At 39.9% G+C, this 24,337-nt stretch overlaps 1 protein-coding gene across 3 annotated transcripts in view; it reads left to right on the forward strand.

Moving 5' to 3' along the window:
- The window catches only part of LIPH (lipase H), a 36,330-nt gene that overhangs the window by 2,136 nt on the left and 9,857 nt on the right, over nt 1–24,337 (forward strand). Inside the window, exons 2-7 of one of the 3 annotated variants that reach the window (XM_033129669.1) lie at nt 12,124–12,279; nt 13,041–13,408; nt 14,604–14,712; nt 19,295–19,396; nt 21,045–21,134; nt 23,626–23,793. In XM_033129669.1, coding sequence (XP_032985560.1) covers nt 13,121–13,408; nt 14,604–14,712; nt 19,295–19,396; nt 21,045–21,134; nt 23,626–23,793 — 757 coding nt within the window. In that variant the 5' untranslated portion in view covers nt 12,124–12,279; nt 13,041–13,120. The remainder of the gene's footprint in view (nt 1–12,123; nt 12,280–13,040; nt 13,409–14,603; nt 14,713–19,294; nt 19,397–21,044; nt 21,135–23,625; nt 23,794–24,337) is intronic. The other 2 variants (XM_033129654.1, XM_033129662.1) reach the window with 2 other exon arrangements.

Raw genomic sequence — 24,337 nt, forward strand, 5'->3', positions numbered from 1 at the left:
TTGGCCTATGGCAACTTGTGTAAAACTAGGTAGATATTTTCCTAGAGGAAATAGCTTAGTGCCAAAACCAGAGGGAATTATTTCCTAGGATATTGGAAATCCTTGCAGATGATTTATAACTCCGTGTGTCTATGTGACTCATCCTTCTCTAACACAGAGGCAAAGGTGAGTGAGGGGGGTGGAGGGTGAATGTACATATTTTGCACATGATTAAGAGATGAGAGTGAGGAAATCTGGCATCTGATTTGTTTTCTAAGTTGTATCCTAAAGAAATACAAGCCAGTGGTTAAAAGCAGAGATATCCTTCCAGCCAAGAGGGCATTTTGCCCAGATTGTTATTGCCTGTCTCTGCCTGGAGGTGTTGGAGGTGTGTGGGGTGCAATAAGATATTCCACCAGTTTTGGCCCCGGCCAGTTGTGAATGCTTCACAGCCTAGCTCAGGACAAATTTCTAATACCAAATCAGGTGGTCCTCTGCATAAAAATATACACTGAGTTACGTTTTATACTTAAAATAAGTAGAATTTCATGGCAGGAACATGTCACATCCCCCTTCTACTTCTCTTAACAATAGAAGTCCAACTCATTTTCTAAATTCTCCAAGGCAAACTTTCTGGGCTAAAGAGATATTTTTTCTGGGGCTTTTGGAAATTCCTTCTGAACAGTGTTTTCACGCAAGCGTAACAGTGTGCTCAAGGGTGGGTACTGGAAACATCCTGGCTTTATCAATTAACATGTAGTGAGCTGTGTCCCAGACAGTGAGTAGCATTCATCGCCCAGCACGCAGAACACTTGACAGTGCATCTTTTCATCCTGGTCTGAATCCCGTAACTATTTTCAGGCAGCATGATTCGGTATACCTGACTGTGGACCTCCATTCTAAAGTATTAACACACATCTGCGACATGTTTGGGGTGGGAGGAAATGATAGCTTGAGCACGCCTTGGAACCCAAAACTTGAAACAAAAGAAGTGTGAATCAGGACCGTGCCTGTTTTACTTCCTGCTTGGATACCATGCATCAAGGTTAAATTAGGTGGAATTTCACTGCTGTCACATGGGTTTGGAGGTTAGTGAACTAAATGTCACTCCAACCATGGGTCTGAGAGAAACTGATATTTTCATTTTTAATAAACTGACTGAGTCATATTGAGCAGTTTAATGTGAACCTACCTTGGCTTCTTGACTCTCATAGAATTTCAGAATTTTCTTTCCTCTTACGCATACTCACAGTTGCTCATCAGTGGGTTATTTCTATACACAACACCATCGTCTTTTTTTACTGAACATCTCTTTGGATGTGAATGAGGAATTTCCTCTTTTTGTAGAGTTTTCCTCCATTCAGAAATGTGGGAAATGATATCAGCTCCTCCAAAAGGAGGCAGAAACTAAAAAGCCAAAACTGAGTGTGATACCGACGCAGTGTAGGCAGTTTTATTTAGGTTCAGGGCAGTGTGTCTTGTGAAGACAGAGCAAAAGGATCCCTTGGCAATTTCATCAGGAAGGGAGCAGGTTGTCAGTGCTTCATCTTGTCTCGGGGACTATCCAACTGGGAGTCATATGAAATATGCCAATCTAAGGAACCCAATGTCTCTTTTCTCAGTTGTAGTCTAGAGAAATACAGCCAGTACTTAGAAGCAGAGATGTCCTTGCAATCAAGAAGACATTTTGTCTATCCAACCCAATTTTCTGTGGCAAAGAGAAAACAAAATAACCACTCTATTTAGTCCCTAAGCCTGAGAATAAGAGGTTTAGTTTATTTTGCACAGGAATAAATATAAACACACCACCACTCCCAACAGACCAACCAAGGTGGAGAGCTTTATTCAACCGTTAGTGGTAAAAAATGGAGGTCCATCAACCTCAGTCTCCAAGGGGAAAGGAAACAAATTGAAAAACTGGGAGACTATTTTGATATGTGCAGAAATAGTAAAACTTCTGCCCAATCACCTCCAAAACACTTTCATCTTTTCACTCTGGTCTTTCCATGAATGTGTGAAATTATAGGAATTATTTTTTTTTAAGTTTTATTGAGAGATAATTCATATACCATGCAATTCACCCATTTAAAATATGCAATTCAATGGTTTTTAGTATATTCACAGGTATGTGTAACTATCACCAGTCAATTTCAGAACATTTTTATGACCTCAAAAAGGAACCCAGTGCCATTTAGCTATCACACCCCAATCTCCCACTCTCCCCAACACCCCAGCCCTATGCAACCACTAATTTGCTTTCTGTCTCTATAGATTAACTATTCCATACATTTCATATGAATGGAATCACAGAATATGTGTTTTTTTGTGACTGGTTTCTTTCACTTATCAAACTGTTTTCAAGATTTACCCTTATGGCAGCATGTGGAACCATGTTTGTTAACTAAAGGATATTTAGTTAGCAACCCCCCCTCCCCCCAAAAAAAATACCCTGCTTGAAATAAAGGTGACAAAACACCTATCTGACCAACATTCTAATTACAAGCTAAAGTATGGTTATTTTCAGGTCTTTTTAATTGAAATTGAAAGAAATTTTAAATTCTTGCTACATTTATTTTTTTAGACTGCAACCGCAGTCTAAAACTGCCCTGGAAGTTTGTCTGAACAGATGCCTCTTGTCCTTTCAACTCAGCTAGCTTGCAGATCTTAGAATTTTGTATCCAAAAGGAATGCTAGAGATTAGCTAAGTCTCTAAGGAATGAGGGACAAAGCTCTCATTTTAATATGAGAAAAAAGATGGACCAAATTGGTTATTTGTTTCACCTTGTTAATGATAAAGCCAGAACCAAACTTAGTTCTCAGGCCACGGTGTAGCACTACCTCCTGTATATGGGCAGATACAGTTTTTCTTTTACAAAACGCTTCCAAAATGAAGGAAGGAAACAAATTAATGCTTACTGAGCACTTGCTTTATATCAAATCCCATGATAAGTGATTTACTTATATTATTTCATTCAGTCGTCATAACAACCCTATGAGAGCAATACTATTAACCCAACTTATCATTAACATCATGAACAATTACTAATTTTTCAGCATTTACTGTGTACCAGGTAATGCTTTAGATATTTCATAGATATTATCCCTAATTCTCAGAACAATTCTGATAGGATGGCTAAGATTAGGGTGAGGCAAGTGAAGCACTCACCAGATGCAAAATTTAAGGGGGCAAGGGACACCAAAACTCAGTAATCAAGATAAATTATATTTATGATTTAATATTTTAATGCAAATGGTAATATGCATAGCATTAATAAGGCATATTAGAATGCATTCTTCTAATAATGTAACATAATAAACTATATGCATAAATAATATTCTAATGCAATATTTTTAAAAGATGAATAAGCAATGCAAATAAGTCCATTGATGAACAAAATATCAAAATTTAAATAAAGATAGACTATTGTTTGTTTTATAACTCTGTGTTATTGTACAATAGGAAAAGTTATTTCCAATCAGCCAGCTGTCCCTGGGCCTGTTCCACCTTGGTTTCCTTGCTGGATAGTTTAGGGAAGTTGACAATGGAAAGTCAACGGATTGAGTGATGGGAAGGATTATATCTATAGTCATATTAATGTTTTTTGATTATAGAGCTTTTATGAACTTTGCCACTTGGTTGAAAATATAGGAAAATATATATATATATTTTATATATATTTAATTTTATATATATAAAATATGTTACATATATATTATATATATCAATATATATATATAGTGCTTTTCTTTTGCCTCAGGCTCAGTATGGCTCTGTAAGCTCTGCCTAACAGATTGGCAATATTGTGATCATTTTACACATGTGAAATAGGCCCAGAGAGGTTAGGTAATTAATTACCAGAGGTCACTTAGCTAGTAGGCAACGGAGTTGGACCGCAGACCTAGGTCTGACTCAAAAATCCATGCGCATTCCAAAATTGTGTTGTATTTTTGTTTAAGATGCTGACATAAGAAATATCCAAACCTGTAGAGAACTTTAATGGGTTTATTTGAGCCAAACTGATGACAATTGCCAGGAAGCAAAATATCAGTGGATTAAGAAAATATTCCAGAGAATGGAAATTTTGCAGCTTATTTTATACATTAGAATCAAAGGAGAAGACGTAAGGGGGGGTTACATGAAATCTACTGGTGATAGATTAAGGGGTGGGAGAAAGCAAAGCAGGGAAATCTTGGGGATTAGATGAGAAGTAAATCAGAGAGACACATACGTCTTTTACATTGGTTGTGCACAGGATAGTTAATAATTAACATTAACAGCACATAGAGATGGTATTTGGGGAACAAGATAACAATGAGGGGGTTCTGTGGTCTCCAGCTCTGGTGTGGTGGGTGTACCATGAGGGGTCCAGAAAAAGGGATTTCTGACATTCCAAGGGTATGTTATCTGAGATGCAAAAAGACAGTAGACAAGATCACTTAAGGGAAAGATTGACCTTTGTCAAGGAAGCTACAGGCCAAGGATATGACTACCTGCCTTGTCCTGCTTTTAGTTAGGAATTTTTATGTTCAGACCATCCTATGTGGTTAATTTAGGTCTCTGAGTTTGTAGGCCCTGCCATGCTGGTCTCCCCTGAGCTTGTCAGGTTTAGTATGTGGCCCCTTTTTCATCTACAAAGATATTAGCCATTTTTCTGTAAAAAGCCAGATAGTAAATATTTTTAGCTTCGTGGGCCATTGGTCACTCAACTCTGCCCTATAGCAAGAAAGCAGCCATAGACAGTACATAAATAGGCATGGCCAGATTTGGTACATGGGTGATCATGCATTAGATTGTAACAAAACATCTCGGGCACAAATATGTTATCTCTGAAGATGTTATAGCCAAATTTCCCTGACATCCTACTTGTATATGTTTCTTTTAATGTAACAGAGGGAAGGCACTAAATGATAAGCAGGCCTATTTTACATAGGAATTCCTCATTGGATGGGAGACATCACACATCCCATTGTAATTTTCCACTTGTTAACAGGAAATGGCATTTCAGAGTAATTGAATTTCAAAGTAGTCTGAAAAGGAAAGGTTAAGTTTCTCTTGTTTCATATAAACTCTAATAGAAACGGTGAAGCTTTAGAAACCAGTTTAACGTGTTCTGTGGTTATTCAGTTTGGCTCTGTTAATGCTACCTCTGAGCAAACTTGACTTTGTAACAATACAAAACAAAACAAATAACCAAAAAGAAGTTTGCTTTCTGAAGGCATACAAATAATTAATCATTTTAGAAATACCAACATAAAATGGAACTTAAAAACTATATTTATGAGGGTGAAGCAATTTAACCAATTTGTTATTCACAAATATCTAGCACTTGCATGCTCTCCAAATTGCCTGAGAATTTAGGATCCAACAAGAACACAAGTTTCTATACAAGGTGCTGGGAACACAAGACTGGACAAAAAAACAACTCAATATCTGCCTTCAAGGACCTTGAATTAGTTTGGAACGTGGCCCCAAATAGGATAAATTTAATGTTTCCTTCATAAAATGTTATTAATTCTGAGAAAATAAAGGTTAATAATCTTAGGCAGTTTTAAACGAAGAACATTAGAAATGGAATGCATGACCCATTTTTATTTGTATGTTACCTTCCAGACCGTGTCACCTGCAGACATATTTTTACATAGTTTGCCATAATACATGTGCCATTTCACACTCCATTTATTTTATAAACATTACATCATACACTCTTTGTAGTATTCATATGGATCATTCTGAATAGCTGAATAAGGTGTTAACAGGTTGATATTTATCTGGAGAACATGTATTGATGCCAAGTCTGAGCCAGGCCCTTTTCTTGGTACTTGGAATACAACAGAAGATAAACAGACAAATAGATCAGTTATCTTGGAGCTTCTATGCTAGCGGGGGGAAGTTATTTCAGAATAAGGAAAGAATGCTTCAGGTATATGATACCAAAAACAAAACAAAACAAAAAAACAACCAAGTAACATTTAAGGAAAAGAAATTCTCTGAAGTGGAATTCAATACAAGAAGAAAGTAGAATAACATCTATAAATCCTGGGGGAAAGAATATTGTTCAAAGCCAGGTCATCATTTAGTCAAGGAATTCATTTAATATGAGTGAACTTAGAAAATATATTATTCATTGTTAGACCTTCTTGAAAAGACAGCAAGAGCCTTTCACCGATGGGTGAATGGAGAAGCGTAGGAGAAAAACTCACTGTAAGCAATGATTGTATACATTATAGAACTAAACCGCATAACTGGGGAAATATGGATCCAGAAGATGACTTTTATTATATAGGCAGCCAATTCTCATTATTTATGGTAATGTTCTATACAGTCACTGTAAACACTGGAATAGCAAACACTGTACCATTGATCCCAGGGGAAATACAGGGTTAGGAAGTGCTGAGAGCCGCTGGTTACATTTTTGTTGACTGATCGACACATAATCTTATTCAATGTTTAAAGATACCTTATTTAACATGTGTTCATTGACATGGCCAACAGCACTGTAACTCATGCCTGAGCAAAGCTCATCTAACACATGGATTTTTCTCTATAAGTTAATCACAGCCTTCTTGAGTTTAGGAACACCAGACAGTAAGGACGACCTACACACATGGGGGCCGTTTTAAACAGTGAAACTGCCAAGTAAATGCAGAAGAAGCAAAAAGCATGGCAGTAAATAGACAGTGAAAAATACGTTTGTTGTGACAGCTGAAACAAGAAGGCAGAGTGTTGTAATGTTTGACCTCAGCTGAGAGTGGGTATGTGGGGCAACTCAAAATTTTTTTCCGTCACACTGTGCATGTCCGCAAATGACCACAAAATCACCTCAGGTATTGATTTTAGGGGTTACAAATAAATTTTAACACGTAGATGAATTCACAAATATGAAACCCACAAATCATGAGGATTGACTGTATTTTGACAATGGGAACAAAAAGTGTATGTTTGTGTGAATGTGTGTATATGTGTGAAGGAGACAAGTGTCTTAATTTTCTCATCTCGGTAGGGAATGAGGAGATAGAACCGAGACAGTAAATAGAACAGAAACTCTCTGTCATTGATATACCAATACAGAGGCTTTAAAAAATATATTTATTTTTAAACTAAGAAGAAAAAAAAAGGACTTACCAGATGAACTGAAAAAAAATTTATAACTAATAAAATTGAGGAGGTAGAAGTCAGGTCAGTGGGGACAAGTATTGAGTGTACTAATGTCCTTGCCACGTATAATAGGACAATTGGTGCCTTAAGTTACTAAAGCAAGAGCTAGAGCAGAGTAAGGAAAGAGAACTGTTCTGACAAAGGTCCGTAACAGGACACTTGGCAGAAATCAGCAATATGCTCCACAACAGTCTGAGATAGTTTCCTGATGCCCCAAATCCTTGGTAGGGGTTCACATTGGTGGGTAATTAAGTCTGAATAGATATACCTAAGTCTGGAGCAGTTCTGCCTGTAGTCTACTTGAGGCCTACAGTCCACACATTTATTACATCCCATGAAAATGAGATTTAAGTATTTCATATAGCATTATAAAGGTAAACACCAGAAGAATCAAAGCAGGCTATAAACGTCCCAGTAGGAGAAAGAATACATAAATGAAAACAACAAAGAGAGACAGAGCAATCCATATAGCAAAAGATAGCAGACCAAGAAAGCACTAAAATGAGAAACCACAGCATTACCGTATTAAATTCAGTTGTGTCAGTTTGCGTCCTCCAGGAAGCAGACACCAAAATGGGATTAGACACACAAGGGATCTATAGGAGGAGACGTATGTGAAGGATAAAGGAGACGGGCGTAGGTGTTCGCAGAAAGAGACTTCCCACCATGATGCAGATCTTACTCCTGAGGAAGGAGATGGTAAAGGAAGGAGTGGGGAGGACGAGCTTCAGCACTATCCTGAGACTATTTCACCAGGCTGACGGGGAGTCCTGAACCAAAGTTGCCCATTTTTGGTATCTGACATGAAACAGGAATGGCCTATGTGGCCTGGCACCAGTACCCCACAGTGGTCAGGCATTGGTGAGGAGCAGCCTGGGGAGCCATGGCGTCTGTGTGAATGTGGGGCAGCTGGATGCACATCAACTCAGCTGGGCTCTTTGCAGAAGATTCTCTGGAAGGCAGATCAGAGTGAGGCACTTCTAAGGCCTCCACACCAATTGTGTTTGTTATGCCAACAAATGTGAACGCACCGATTTTTTTAAAAAAGGCTCTCAGATTGGGTTGTAAAATAAAACCTAGTTAAACGCTATGTGTAAGACCCCTAAAACAAAAGGATTCAGTTTAAAAAGGATAAAAACATTCTAGGCAAATGCTAACAAAAAGAAAGCTGAATAACGGTTCTAATGTCATGTGGTGGATTCAAGGCAAACAAAGCACATCATTGGAAAAGATATAATTCCTGAAACAGTAAGTCTAGGTAATACAGTAAGAGTAAAAATCTATGAAACTAAAACTGAATAGTTTGGGGAACTTGAATCTGCCCTTCAGTATGTTGTGGTGCTTTGCAAAAGAAATGCCCCATTGTTGGTTTTTAGATACATGATTTTCAGATGATAAGAGACTAAGATTCCTGATTCCCAGACCAGGCCAAATTCCCTGTTTAAATTCTCATTTTACACCATATCTCTGTTACGTGGCATATGTCACAGGTTGTTGTTTTACACTGATTTGTGTGTTTTATTTTATTAATGCTTGACTCTTCCTCAGAAATGCCTGACACAGAACCTAGGGTAGAGCAGACTCTTGTTGAGTGAACTGCACGTTTTCTCTGAGGATTGCAGGTAATACTGGGGGTGCCAAAAAAATGTATACACGTGGCTTGCATTCATCTTTTCTTATTGGTATATATAGAGTATTACAATTTTAATACAGTTTTTTCCTTTCTTAAAATGTGCATACATTTTTTTTTTTTTTGGCACCCTCTGTATATGTAAAGCTGTTATAATACTTAGTCCTGAGAGGAACTAGGAAATCTGTTTTTACTCAGTACTTGCAATGGACTTTTCCAGAGTGCAATGCCATTATAAAAATAACTCAGACATTTAAAAATACATGAAGTCAGAGTGGTTCTATTAAATGAAAAATAAAAATCCATTTGCTCTGCTCTTCTTGCCTTTCAGTAACTTTCCATTTTAAGGGCTTCTAGTAAAGACTCAGCAAGTCAAGGAGACTGGTCAGCCATCCCACAGACATGAAAGTTGGCAGTTGCTGCTGAGAAATAGCTTGGGGCCATATTTCACAGATCTTTTCTGAGTCTTCCAAGGACTCTGATGTGTGCCTTGATGACACAGTGGCCTAATATAATATTGCTCATTTGGCTCAAAATGAACAGACATAACAAACAGTTCCCTTCTTTGGAATGGGATCTCTATCTTCCCCGGTATGAATTCATTCATGATTAATCTCCACAGCATTCCTCTCTTGGGCAGGTAGGTGGCAAATGAAAGGTGACATAATTTCTCCAGGCTACCTGTGAGTCAGTCTCACAACCAGAAACAAAACCCAGTTTAACTGATGGCTAAGACCCAGAGGCTCAGCCCTTCCCATGATACCTCCTGTTCAATAAAGTGACTAAACAGTCAGTTATTTACTCTGGGACTTGCTCTACAAGCATCACACAAGTTTCAGTCCATGTTCTCCAGGAGTATGCAATCTACAAGAAGAGAAAAATGATGGGTACCAACAGATGGAGAAAATATTTACATAGATGAATAAGTTCTCACATCTAAGGCACAGAATAGTGTCTATAGTTAACAATACTGTATTGTATACTTGAAATTTGCTAAGAGACTAGATCTTAAATCTTTTTACCACACACACAGAAAAAAAGTAACTATTTGAGGTGAAGAATGTATTAACAAGTAACCTTATTGTGGTAATCATTTCACAATACATACAAATATCAAATCATAGTGTTGCACATCTTAAACAATGTTATTCGTCAAATATGTCTCAAAGCTGGGAGGAAAAATAAAAAAATAAAAGACAGTGTATTATGAGCCTGCCTCACTGTACGTGCAACTTGACAGTGTAGAGTAAAAGGAGAAATGTGTGAATTTGGGGCTCCCTATTTTCTAGGATGAGGGATTTCAAAGCCTCCTTAATTTTTAACCTTCTATTTGAGCTTCTTTTGCCCATTCTATTTTGGAACTTCACTCACTCCTGCGTACCAGAGCCTTTGCAGGAAGTTTCAAATAAAAGCCTACATGAATGGACCCAGATTGTTAAGAAAGGGTATGGACTCAGGAAGAAAATTACTCTGAGGCTCAGAATCAGGGAGTAGCAGTTCCTGGTTGTGCAAGTGTAGATTCACTGAGAATAGGGCCCTGGATAAATGGTTCCTAAATCCTATTGGAGGAAGTCAGAAGAGATGTTTCCCAAGGCACTCGTGTCCTCTGTTGGCCAGTTGCAAGTGAACAATCTTCCCTTTCTTTTCCCTTCCTCTAAGGATGGTCACTGCAGAGCCTTGCCCACTCTCCTGAATGTCCCAAAGGGCCATCTCCAGCTTGCAGCCACGGATGATTTTTTGCAACACTTCACCTCCTACTTGGCTGTTCTCTCTCAGCCAAACAAGATGTGGGAGAGTGGGTCACAACACAGTTTTAAATAATTCTTATAATGAAAAATACGATACATTCTTCACAGTCATTATATTATTATGTCTGGATACCAATGTTGAGCAGAGGATTACTTTTAACTTTTATTTGATCGTGGTTCTTGACCAAGGCCTTACACAATGTTGCAAAAGTAATTCTGTCTCCATACCCAAGGACCCCAAAGCCCTCCTTCCTTCCCACCCCCTTTCTCATCTTGCAACTCGACCTTTAGTTTATTTCCAACTCCCTATTCCATTTCAAGCAGTCTTAAGCATTTCTATCTCCTTTGGTTTTCTGATATGAGAACACACAGCCTCCCTCCTGCTTTATGTGACACTGGTATGGTCCTCTTTCTTCTTCCTTTTGTTTAAGCTTTTTATTTGGAAATAATTTTGAACTTCTAGGAATCTAAAAGAATTAAAAAAAAATACACAAAACACAAATAATACTTTGCATAGATTCATCTATTGTTAACATTTTGCTACATATGCCTTATCATTTGTTACCTCTCCACCCCCAGTTTTCTTTTTCTGAACCAATTGAGACTAAGTTGTCCATTTACTTATATTTCGTCTTAAGAATTAGGATTTTTCTCTTATGTAACCATGGTATGGTTATCAATCTCAATTAATTTAACACTGATACCAAACTTTTGTCTAATTTGATGTCCATATCCCAGTTTTGTCCATGGGCCCAATAATTTTTTATGTTCTTTTTTCCTCCCATCACAGGATCCAGTCCAAGACCAGATATTGCCCGTATCTTGTCTCTTTAGTCTCCTTTAATATAGAACATTTCCACAGTCTTTCTTTTTTCATTTATGACATTAACCTTTTTAAAGATTCAGGTCCCTTTTTAAAAGAATAGAATATTCCTCATTTTGTGTTTGTCGGATTTTTCCTCTTGGTTAGATTCAGCTTACATATTCCCCACTGAAATACTACATAGATGATGTTGTGTCATTCTCAGTACATTACAGCTAGAGGCACATGACGTCTGTCTGCCATTCACTTGTGATGCTCATTCAGGTAACCTAGTCAAAGTGCTGTTCAATTTCTCCACTGTGTAGTTACTGCTTTCCCCTAATCACTAACAAGCAATCTGTGTGAGACACTTTCAGATCATATACGTATGCTCCTCCTCAATCCACCTCCCTCTCGGTTCAGCATCCATTGATGAGTCTTGCCTAACCAGTTTTTATCATGATGATTGTAAAATGGTGAGCCTCAACTCTAGCCTTCATTCCACATTTGCCAGTTGGCACTCAGCATTATACTATAAGTAAGAGTCCTCCACTTATTTATTTGTTTGTTTGTTTATCCATTTATTTGTTATGGAATCATGGATTCCTAATTTTTTCCAAAGTCCTATAGCTCATTAGTGTCCTTAATTATTTTGTGCTCAAATTATCCCAGATCTGGTCAGTGGAAGCCCCTCCACCTGGCTCCCGTGTCCTTGTGACAAGTTTTTAAACACTCACTTTCTGCCATAACAAGATGCTCCAGGCTCATCTATGCTATTCTCCTCCCCACCCCTGACTTTTCTTCTAAGGCCATCCTTAGAACCTACTCAGTGGGATGAATGCTTGAAGGTGGTGCTTGAAGAGCAAAGAAGAGGGTCCAAAAACGCCACCATGCTCAACAGTTTCAGATGCTACTACTGAAAGGCTCAGGGCAAGGCACACCCCGTTCCCCACCGCCGTCTCAGGTTGGTGCTCTAGGCAAGAGGTGCTTGGACCATGAACTTTCAGTTATTGAGCCCTCTACTCTGTGCTGGGATCAGTGAGGGATACACAAGATTATGGGACACCATTCCAAGGAGATTGTGGTCTAGCAGGATAGGCAGGCACGTATATAAATACCCATAATACACTCCTGAAAGTGTTTTCATTGTGCTGTCACTAAGGTCCATAAAGGGGCTCGGGGAGTTCTGGGATGAAGGACAATATTTATGGTTGGGAGAATTGGAGAAGGCTTCGTCGAGGTGACTTTTGGGGTTAGACCTTGAAGGAGGGTAGAATTTGGAAAGATGGCTTTCCTGGTGAAAAAGAAGTCAAAGTCACTACTTATGAACTCCTTATCAGTATGACTTTGCAACTTCATTCAACTACTGAGTTTCCCTGAAAATAAGACTTAACTGGAAAACAAGCCCCAGCATGATTTTTCAGGATGCTCGTAATATAAAATAAGCCCTACCGTATTTCCCTGAAAATAAGACTGGGTCTTATGTTAATTTTTGCTCCAGAAGACACATTAGGGCTTATTTTATATTACAAGCATCCTGAAAAATCATGCTATGGCTTATTTTCCAGTTAGGTCTTATTTTCAGGGAAACATGGGAGATCTAGCCTCCTGCTAGGTGCTGTAAGGCACATAGAAAGAACTCCATCAAGTGTAGGACAGCATTCTCACTTGATGCCCAACTAAGGAAAGAACTGTCATGATGCCATGTATTTTTTTTATTTTTAGATACAGATGAAACATGTCCTTCATTCACAAGACTGAGCTTTCACAGTGCAGTGGTTGGTACGAAACTAAATGTGAAGTTGATGCTCTACACAAGGAGAAATCTGACCTGCGCACAGACCATCAACTCAACAGTTTTAGGGAACTTGAATGTAACCAAGAAAACCACCTTCATTGTCCATGGATTCAGGCCGACAGGGTCCCCTCCAGTTTGGATTGGGGACTTAGTAGAGGGTTTGCTCTCTGTAGAGGACATGAATGTCGTTGTTGTTGATTGGAATCGAGGAGCTACAACTGTAATGTACCACCATGCCTCCAGTAGGACCAAAGACGTAGCCAATATCTTGAAGGAATTTATCGACCAAATGTTGGTAAGGGAAAATTCTCTTCGATAATTCAGGACAAAATTGAAACTGGCCCATTATCTGGAGAGTTAAAGCCAACAGATATCTGCAATGAACATGGGGTGTTATTTTGTAAATCCAAATAAGCCCCAGGGAAGGTGGAGGAAAGGGCTGGAGGGAAGGTCCCTAGGTATGGTTGTGCAGGTTGTGCACTGCACAAGGCACCCATCTAAGTGAGCACCACTGTCCTTATAGACATTGTAGAATTATGTGTGTATTATGATAACTTTCCAGTGAATGACAGAAATGTGTCCTGAAAAATGGACATTGTTTTCTAACTCACATGAAGTTGTTCTGTGTGTAGCAGAGATTCTGTGTAGGGGTTTCCTGCCTTCAATGCCTAGAGCTTCCTCAACTTTATAGCTGTTCCTTTTCCTAGCAATGCCAAAAGTTTAGTGACCGGATTATCCAAAACCAAAACTGATATCCATGATCTGATGAGAAATTCTTTTGTATATTTGATTTATGTTTTTAGTAGACTTACCAAAGATTAAATAAATCTTAAATTTTATTTAGTGATCAATCTTATGAATTGCCCCTTTTATGGAAAAAAAAAGTGGCTTGATATCAGGACTATTTCAGAGAGAGCCACTGTGGCCAGAAGTGGCATCAGTTTTATTATACATGTGCTCCTAAGCCACAGCCCTGGAAAAGTAAGCATTAAAATGACTCATAGTGACTGTCCCAGCAGACTCTGGTCAGTGTGGTCCATCCCCACCCTGCTTTCTTTCCTTCTTTCCTTCCCTCTCCGCAGTGGATTCGTTTAACTGAATCAGCATCAAGATAAACGTATTGTTGTCCTTCTCCCTAACTAATAAAGTTTTAAAGGTGTCTCAGCTTGGTTTCCAGCAAAAGTATAAATGGAGACACCATGGCATAAAAGGTTAAGGCACTAGTTTGGAGTTGGACAGACTGGTTTGTATCCTGCTCTGCCCCTTCCCCCACTGCCTCATGTTGGGCAGATTACTTGAACTCTGGACCTCAGTTTCCTTAAGTGTATCATCAAAAGAATAGCATATATTTTTTTGCAGCAGTGTTGTGATGCTTACATGAAATAATGGATATATATGTTTCTCCAATGTCAACAGATAGGAAATTTCTGCAGATGTTGCCTACTCCTTAGCCTTAACAATTTATAATGATGGACCTCTTGAAATTTCAGGCAGAAGGAGCTTCTCTTGAGGACATTTACATGATTGGAGTAAGTCTAGGAGCCCACATATCCGGATTTGTTGGAAAGATGTACGATGGGCAGCTGGGAAGAATTACAGGTAAGGCTTCCTCTGAATGGACAGGGGGTCGTCGGCCTGGTTACTGGGGGAAATGTGATGCATGCGGCTTATTCAAGTCCTTGGGTTCGAAGCCAGCTCTTCTAATCATTTAACATGTCTGAGCATGTGTCCTCTTTTGCAAAAGGAAGATCATACTAAAGTTGACCTCAAATTATTATTTAATATAATATGTGCAAAGCACTTTGTAAGTTGTATATACCATGAAAAACATGGTAGTGACTTTATTTCTCTTATGGCTAGGAAAACAGCTATGTCCCACGGGGATTTGATCTGCGTGTCCCAAGCAGATAGCCTTCTTCCTTTCATTTAATCAAGAGTAGCTTGAACTACAGACCTAAAATGTTTTTGTCCCCAAGGAGAGCTGGAGTCTCATGATAGGAAAATGAGATGGGAATTTCGATGGCTGGGGCTTACTCTCTGAATATCAGCTTTCAGGCCAAAACTGAATGAAAACATTCAGCCACACAGCAGGTCAAATCTCAAACACACCCATGCTGGGCTCTCTTGCCTAGTGCTCTAGTAACTTTCCACAGCTACCAATGAAGGGCTGAGGGAGGCTTTCTCTTTCAGGCTAAGACCTCTTCAATTTATATGTTTCCTAGAATCCATCCTTACATGGAGGTAGTCATTTTAAATCTAGGGAACATGGAAGGAAGAAGGAGGGAGGGGAGAGGTAAATGATTCAAACCTACTACATTTGGTAGGTAAGCTTTTAGGGTTACAAGTCGGAATGTGCTACTGTACTTGACAGGTAGCCCTGGGTAAGTGATTCTCTCTCTCTCTCTCTGTCTCTGTCTCTCTCTCTCTCTCTCTCTTTCTCTCTCTCTCTCTCGCCCACACACACACACACACACACACACACACACACACACACACACACACACACACACCACATTGGCTGGTCCTTGAGGTCACATTCTTTTTTCCTAGCTGTTTTTTCTCACTTTCACTCCAAAGGCCAAGTCTGCCCTCATCTTACTAAATAGTAAGGAAAGCAAAACTCCATTTATCTATCTATCTATCTATCTATCTATCTATCTATCTATCTATCTATCTATCTATCTATCTATCATCTATCTCTACTGCTACTATGTTTTAGGAAACAATGTGTCCTTACTTTTAAAAAATTTCCTTATGGTTACAAAAGACTGATAGCTGGAATTTGCTTGTGTCCCTTAAGGGAGCTCCTCTTCTGGCAGGTGGGACTTTTTCCAGTGATGTGTTTAGAAGCTGATCAGTTCTGCAAAAAAAAGAAAGAAAGGAAGGAAGGAAGGAAGGAAAGAAGGAAGGAAGGAAGGAAGGAAAGAAAGAAGAAAGAAAGAAAAAGAAAGAAACAAGATCGCTGATTTGTAGCGTTTGCTGATTTCCATGGTATAAATACACCCACCATGGCTAATTTCAAGCTAAGAACCTGATGTCATGGACCACAAAGCTTAGGGAGAGAAGAGCAAAATCTGCTCTCCAGTGCTAGTCCTGCTGGGCTCCAGCCTACTGCTGCCTTACTCTGCTTACCTCCCAGTTTCGTCCTCAACCTCCCAGCAAACATGTTCCACGATTAGTCTGAATGTGCATGCAATGTAACCTGCTCCCTGACCATGGAAATTCCCCTGCCCAGCCTTCCTTCCACTCTTCCCACGAGACCCTGCGCTGTGGCCTGGACTCAGCCGGTGGCCCACAGCTGACTTTTCTGATTCCCCCAAAGTCTCCTGATTTCTCATCCTTTCTGAGTTCCTAGGTCAATCTCAGCTGTCCCCCAGAGCACTTTCAGGGGTAAAGTGTTTCCCTTACCCACTCACCTCCCACGGCCTTGCCTGAGGGGGCTCACTGAGTTGTGGGGTAGGAATTTGGGGCCTGTTACCCAAGGACACAATTCACTCCCACTTCCCAAGTATTGGGTGGTTCTGCTTGTTAATAACCTAGGCCAGAATGGCTGTTACATCTCTTCTATGTCCCTTTCTTTCCCCTGCCCTTCCTTTTGCTTTTCCTCTCCAGACACACATTTCATTAACTTCTTCAACAGAAGATGCAGAAGATGAATGGATTTTAAAATATTTCAAGTATCTACACCACTTGATAATACATTAAAGTTGACTCTCAAGTTGTGTAAAAACCACCTTGGGGTGCTTGTTACAACGCTGGCTTGCTAAGTCAGAGTCTCTGGGATTGGAGTCCAGGAGTCTGTACTTTTAACCACAAGAGGCAGGTCGTTTGAACACTACCTGCCGAGAAACACCTATGTCCAGTAAGGTTGCCGCTAGGCACCTGCAATGCGCCTAAAGCAGGTTTTTAGATGTGCTGTGAGTGCGGAATACACACTGGATTTCAAAGACTAAGTACAAAAAGAGAATATAAAAAAAATCTTAGAGTTTTCACATTGATTACTTGTTGAGATGATAATATTTTGGATATATTGGGTTAAATAAACTGGGTTAAATAAAGTGCATTATTAAAATTAATTTTCCTTGTTTTTAAGTGCTGCTAGAAATTTTAAAATTATATGTCTGGCTCACATTACATTGGATAGCACTGCCTCGGAGAGTTCTTGGTGACCTTGGGGATGAGAATAAGAGGCCCCTGAAACTGCATGCAAATGATGTCTGTCCAGGGGAGAGGTCCAGAGCTTTTAGCAAATTCTCTGGATCACTATCTAGACACTTTTTTGGTGATCTGAGAGCAACAAGAAAGAGCTCCATTTTCTCATTTTGTTTCTATTCTATAATAATCTCAAAATATTCTGGATTCAGATCCAGAAGTCCTTTTGTAAGTCTTCAGAAGTAGCTATTAATTCGACTTCCATCTTGCAGATAAGAGAACTGAGGTTCAAAGAAGTAAAGTAACACTCCTGAGGTCACAGAGTTGGTTGGGGTTAGGTTTGGGGCTCCGTGTCACATCTATCTAACTCCATTGGGCTCTGACCACACAAAATACACAGCGTTTTAGGGCATCTTCACTGTGGAAATTCCCTGCGGCCCCTCCCCCCACCCTGCCATTTTTGGCTGACATTATAAACTGATCATTTGCTATCGCTTATCACTAAGGAGATCATATGTCCACATTTACTGTGACAGTCCCCATTTGTGCTTTGAGTGCAGGTATAATTATTAATAGTCCCTCATCACTCTCAAAATTGCGCTGGTTTGGACTTTATACAGCAAGCTGGTTTATCTGCTATGATCTGGAGGCTGCTGTAAAACGGGCTCTAGCTGTTTCACTATTCATTTTATTGCACAGGAAGTGGTGCTGTCTTCTGGGAGGAGGAGAAGCCTTCTCCAGCAAACTCTTCCTCAAGTTAGGAGTTTCTCTCGCTCTGTTGAGAATATCCTGTGGACTTGGGTGCCTGGGTGTAGCTCCATATCCTTCCACATTAGTTTTAGTTGGGAGCAGACAGAAGAATAAAAAAAGTTGGTGGGTGGGGGAAAGAAAAGGAGGTACGGAAAGGCGCAGATAAAGATATGCCTCAAGGAAGCAAGAGTGTTTGGAGAAGAGAAATGGAGAGATTGAGGCTATAACCAGGAAAGCTGAAGCAAAGGTGCTCTCTCTTGGATTTTATCTCTAACAGCCGGGAGATGTCATTTAAAATGACACTCATAGATAGTATCTTTAATATGTCCCTTGAACTCTTCTTCACTCCAGGTAGGATTCTAATAAGCAAGGCATATTTGAACCTCTCGTGCTTTATTTTTGTTTTTAGTTTCAAGTTTTTTTTTTGTGGTTACAGCATCATGGGATCTGCTGTCTTGTTTTTACAGCTGTTTCATCATGATGGCGAGGAACGCCCAGCTAGCATTGATCAAAGGCAAAAAAATCAGTTCAGGCCTTTATGGGGTGGATCCATTTTGTAGGAATTGACACCCACTTGAACTCCCACTTCTGATACCTTCCCTGACACCTGACCTCACCTGTGAGTTTCACTCTTTCCTACGCAGCTTGCCAGACTCAGTGCAGTGAAACCAAGAGCTCAGCAGAGAGAGGTGATTGAATCATGAGGCTATGGCTCTGGTTATGACACTTGATCTTCCTGAACTTCAGATCGTTCTTCTGTAAAATGGGAATGATGATAGCTGCCCTGCCTCCCTCACCGGCGTGTGATGTGGAGTTGATGAACTAGTATAAATGAATAAACATGGAAACTGTAAAGGACTTTATTAATAACAAGAAGGAAAGGCTGAGGGAGGTTTCTGGGTCATTTAAAATGGTATATAAGTATAGCATCCACTTTTTATATGCACCCTCAGGTGATTTTTCTTGAGGAACCAGTTTATCCCCATACCTCTGGTCCTCATATGTCTGTGCACTCTCTGCTGTTGAGCTCTGTGCAAGAAATACCTCCTGATAGAGTCTGGGTGCCATTCTCAGGGGGCACTTCCAGGGTAACCGTGTCTACTGTGGGAAAAAGCTACAGGGCTGTGGAAAGCAGCCTGACGAAGCAGGACGGGAATGAATGCTTGCCCAATTGAGGCTGCCCTGCAGCCTGCAAGCCATCCTTAAGGGAGAGATCAAAAGCCTGGCTGCAGGTGACTCATGGCGTGGGGTTGCCAAGCTGACTCTGTTTTCCTTCCAGGTCTCGACCCTGCAGGCCCTTTATTCAATGGAAAACCCCCGGAGGACAGATTAGACCCCACCGATGCCCAGTTTGTTGATGTCATCCATTCCGACACTGACGGTAACATTCCCGTCCTTGCGTGTCAGTGACCTGCTGCTCCAGACTCCCACGGAGCCTTCCCCTGGGGGAACTGTCATGCAGGGGCAGGTCAAGTTCCTCCAGATTCCCTCTTTTCGTACGGGGCCGGGTAACAGACCCACAGAAATCTTTCATGGAAGCTGGTTTAATAATGAGGCACCCAGGATCTCTTGCTAGAGTGAAGATGCTTTTCCCATCGTCTCTTTTTATTTTTGAAGTGATCATCTTGACCAATCAAGGACAGGCCGATTTTCACACCACGTGGACAAATGTTTCCATACATACAACTGGATCTGCATGCATGATTTCCTGTTTTTATTGGTTCTTTCTCATTATTTCCTTAAGCTGAAAGTTATGTTCAAGTGTTGCATCTCTCTACACAGAGTGATTCTGAATTACTGATAGCTCTCCAGCTCTCTGTTGGTCTTCCTGGCCATTTCTGTCTTTCAGGGTGCTGATTTCATGTCTGGGATTGGGTCCATGTCATGGGGTTTGGGGTGATATAGCTTCATATCCAGATATATGGGAGAAGAGCTGGAACAGAAACTCGGAGAGGGCCATGGGGACAGAGAAGAGTGCTCTGTACACCCTTTTCATGATACAACCACCTAAGAAAACCCTTGAGCACTTTTCTTGGGCACTCAGGTGTAGTGTCAGCAATTGTTTGCCTTAGGATAAATGTCTCCATGAAACAGCTATATTCTTGCTGTGTAGTTTGCAAAGTATTACCTTACTTAAGTGCAGTACCTCACTGCCATTTTAATGCTTGATGGAATAGAGCAATTTATGTTTCATTCTTGGAGAGAAAGTGTATTTTGAAGGAAAGAGTGTGAGCTTTGTAGTCAGGGAGAGGTGGACTCAAAACCCAGATTATGTTTTTTCTAGTGGTGCCTTGTTTGTTCCTTAAACCCCCTGAGCCAAGTCAGTATTTTCATCTGTGAGTTACTTCATCTGAATTTACCTACGGTTACTTTGTAGACATTGTGAAATTAGAAGGTGTGTAAAACACCTAGATAGTATCATGCCCATGGACACATGTAGGTTCTCGATATGTAATATTTATTGAGATATAACAATGCACTATATATGTATGCGTATATAATCTTTTTAATCAAGCATTTTACTGATTATTTGGGGTTACAAGGTTAAAGAGAATAAGCAATTACTAAATATCTATAGTTCTTTAGGTCCCCATTTTCTAGAAGACTATCCAATGTTTTTACCACCCTAGATCCCCAATTTTTAAAGATCGTTTTCTACTGAGTAGAAGTTCATTTTCCCCTGTTTCTTATTCATTAAAGACTTACACAAATGCAAATAGAGGCTCAGGAAATTAGAGGGTTCCAGCCAAATGTAAAGAAGAAACATACCATTTTATCAACCCTACAGTGAATGAGTGACCAAACTCTCTTATGTCTTTAGAAATATTGGAAATAAATTCCATTACCATCTTCATAGTCTCCTACTTGGAGACTAACTAGCTAACTAACTAGGTGGGTAACTTTGGGCAAAATATTTAAATAGGAATGATAATAATAATAATACAACCCCCACCCATAGCTTGCAGGCAAGTGAGCTATGAGATGTGAAAAGTTCAAAGCAGTATAAAGCATGGTGTATTCTCTTTTAGCATTGGGCTACAAGGAATCATTAGGAAACATAGACTTCTACCCAAATGGAGGATTAGATCAACCTGGTTGCCCAAAAACAATATTTGGAGGTAAGTGCAGAAAAAATTCTATTTTGTAAAATAATGGTTTAAAAAAGGCATATTTAAAAAATATTATTCTATGTGGGGTAGTGTTTAATAGAAAACAAATTTCCTAAGAAGATAAAGGTGGTATAAATATAAATTACAAATTATTATGTAAGTACACTACTTTTAAAAACCATAAACATACGATTAAGAGCTATTATGAATTATTTCTCTCTTGAAAAGGTATTTCTTTGACCTAGAAATTCCACATCTGGAAATCTTTCCTAGAGAAATAATGAAAAATATAGACAAAAATTAGAGTGCAAAGATATTCAACAGAGTGTTATGTATAATAGTTAACTTTTTAGAAATAATCTAAATGTCCAACATAGGAAAATTACTAAATGAAAATGGTACATCCACCCAAAGAAATATAATTATTAAAAATTATTTGCAGAGATTAATAAAAATACAATATGCTGTCAAATGAAAAAGGCATAGAACTATACAGTATGATCCTGACTTATTTTTTAAATGTATATTTGTACATGTGTGAGTATAAAAAAAAAAAAAGACTAACCATTTAACCATAAATGCTCCAACAGATTATATTGGACTTCTTGGTGATTTTTCATCATTATTTCCTAGTATTTTGTGTTTTCTAAATGAGCACATATTACTTTTATAATGAGAACAAACTCACAAAAACAAAATGGGGAGTTGGAGGACAGGATAGAATAAAAAAACCCATCCTTGTGTGCTCTAAAGCTGTGTTTCACCATTGCCAGAGGAAGTTAAACAATTACAGAAATGACTTTAGAAAAAGATGATCTTGTTACAAAATGATAGCTGTATATGGCCCCATGGGAATGACACAGTGTTTAAAAACGATTCCAATGAAATGGCATAAATAGGGTCAACCATATGGTACCACAAATGGTGAGTGTTCAAATCCTGTCCTGTGTGACATGGTGTAACTACAGCCATTAGCAGTCAGAGGTAACGTGCTCTGCTTATCAAGGACATCATCCATATCATGACTAACGTCATTGTTTTTGCAAGTGGAAGCTCCAGGAATAATAAGTAAATATTGGCTTGTTAGAGTTCACTCTGGTCCAGCTTGAGCCCACATCAGCACCGTGCTTCCCCTTAATTCCCCCAGTTTATTTCTCTTTGTCCTTCACTGGTCTTTTCTATGGGCATAAGTGGACTCTGGAGAAAGAGGAAACATTGACCTGACTCTTGCACCTGGTGCCTCTCCAAACCACTAGCTCACAGTCATAGCTCCTCTTTTCATGGGGTTCTTTCACTGTTTCCTATTCAGGTCCTCACCTCCATTGATTACTCATCTTTGGCACCCAGTCCCCTTTTCTGAATGACTTCGCCATCTGACCCATTAACTTTCCAACAAGCTCTCTGATATTCTTTGCTGCCGTGCTCCATCACCTCCAACTTTTCTGATACCCGTCTCGGTGCCCCGTCAGACTCCTCTGTCACCGTCACACTACGTGTGATGCCTCTTCTCACCTCTCCTTGCCCATCCATGGCTTCCAGCGCTGCCGCCTAGCGTTCAGCCCCGCTCACTTCACCCTGCCGCTTGGCTGCCCTCATGAGCGCCCTGTGCACCTCCAGGTCCTTAAGTCTCTGCCACGTCAGCCCCCATCTTTGCTTGGGAACATTCTGGAAAAGTCATGGCGCCTCTTCAGTGGAGTACAAAGTCAGGCAAACTTGCTAACTTCTCCATAGTCCACAATAATGCCAGAGAATCCTCTTGGTTATGTCTCGCTGACTCCCTGCAATCACTCCTCATGCTTCTATTTCAAACATACCCTTACTCATAACCCTCCATCTCGTAGAGGTGAGCTAGATGGGACTTTTGTACCTAGTTCAAGGTCCTACCTGAGAAATCCATCTTATCTATTCTCAGCTTAGTTCACAAGGTCAGTCTTGACATTCGTGTTCCCTCCTGACCTAGGGTGGAGGCACCCACCATCCTTTTCCAAAGCTGTCTCCTCTGCTTGCCCTCCTTGGGGATCTTCTTCTACCAATTGCTCCCCGATGTCTACTTTCTGTGATGTGTTTTACTAGTTTAATCGTACTTGTCTTCTGGTGAAAACCTCAGGGGAATCTTTGACTACCATGGAGTTTTTCTTCTCCTTTTCACCGATAAAAAAAGGACGTAGGTCAAATCCTGATTCTACCATATAATAGCTGTATGACCTTGGTCAAGTCATTTAACCTCTCTGAGTCTCAGTGTCCTGCTAGGTCCAATGGAGACACCCATGCCTGTCTTCTTCTTTTCTCCTGCCACTTGCTGGCATGAATCCTGATCTATGGGGGTTTTATCAGGATTAAATGGAATCAAATATACGGAAGCTGTTAATACAGTGCTTGACGTATAGGAGACATGATAAATTGTGTTTGTATGTGTCTGTGTGCATACAATATGTGACAAACGTACTGTTATTAAATGCTATAACAGGTCTATTCTTTAATCATTCCTTTTACAACCCAGGACTACAGTATTTTAAGTGTGACCACCAGAGGTCTATTTACCTGTATCTCTCTTCCCTGAGAGAGAACTGTACTATCACGGCATATCCTTGTGACTCCTACCGGGATTATAGGAATGGCAAATGTGTCAGCTGCGGCATACCACAAAAAGAGTCCTGTCCAATTCTGGGTAAGTCCAACAAGCAGTTTCACTTTTGATTAACAACGTACTAATTTTTGGTAGGCATACCAGCACCACCTTCCTGTCTAAACATGGGCCTGAACATTGTGTGTTTTAAAAAAATATATTTAGTAGCGCCTCAGTCTCATAAAAAAATATATTTAGTCAACGTTTTCTAGCCAATTTGTTCTGTGAGGTACTCTGGGATCTCCTAATAATAAACAGTGTTAGAAAAGCAATCTGCATAGGATTTCACCCAGAAAGTCATGCATCCTCCCTGGACACTCTATTCTAGCATGGAAAAGAAGGTTCCAGAAGAGTTGCCAAGCCCACCCAAGGCACTGTTGCCTTATGTAGCCTGTTCCCATGGTGACAGGAACACCTTACATACAACCTTTCTGCGGGGGGTGGGTCGCAGTGAGCCCCGAGCCCCTCCTATCAAATGAGCCTTGCAGAGTGATCCCTCCCAACAAATTGTGTCTCTAATGCCCTTACGCCACACTCTGGCTCTTGTCCACGTAAGGGGGTGGGGTTGGGTGATAGATACTGTGGA

The sequence above is a fragment of the Rhinolophus ferrumequinum genome, chromosome 2, assembly GCF_004115265.2.
Source record: "Rhinolophus ferrumequinum isolate MPI-CBG mRhiFer1 chromosome 2, mRhiFer1_v1.p, whole genome shotgun sequence".
Classification (NCBI taxonomy): Eukaryota; Metazoa; Chordata; class Mammalia; order Chiroptera; family Rhinolophidae; genus Rhinolophus; species Rhinolophus ferrumequinum.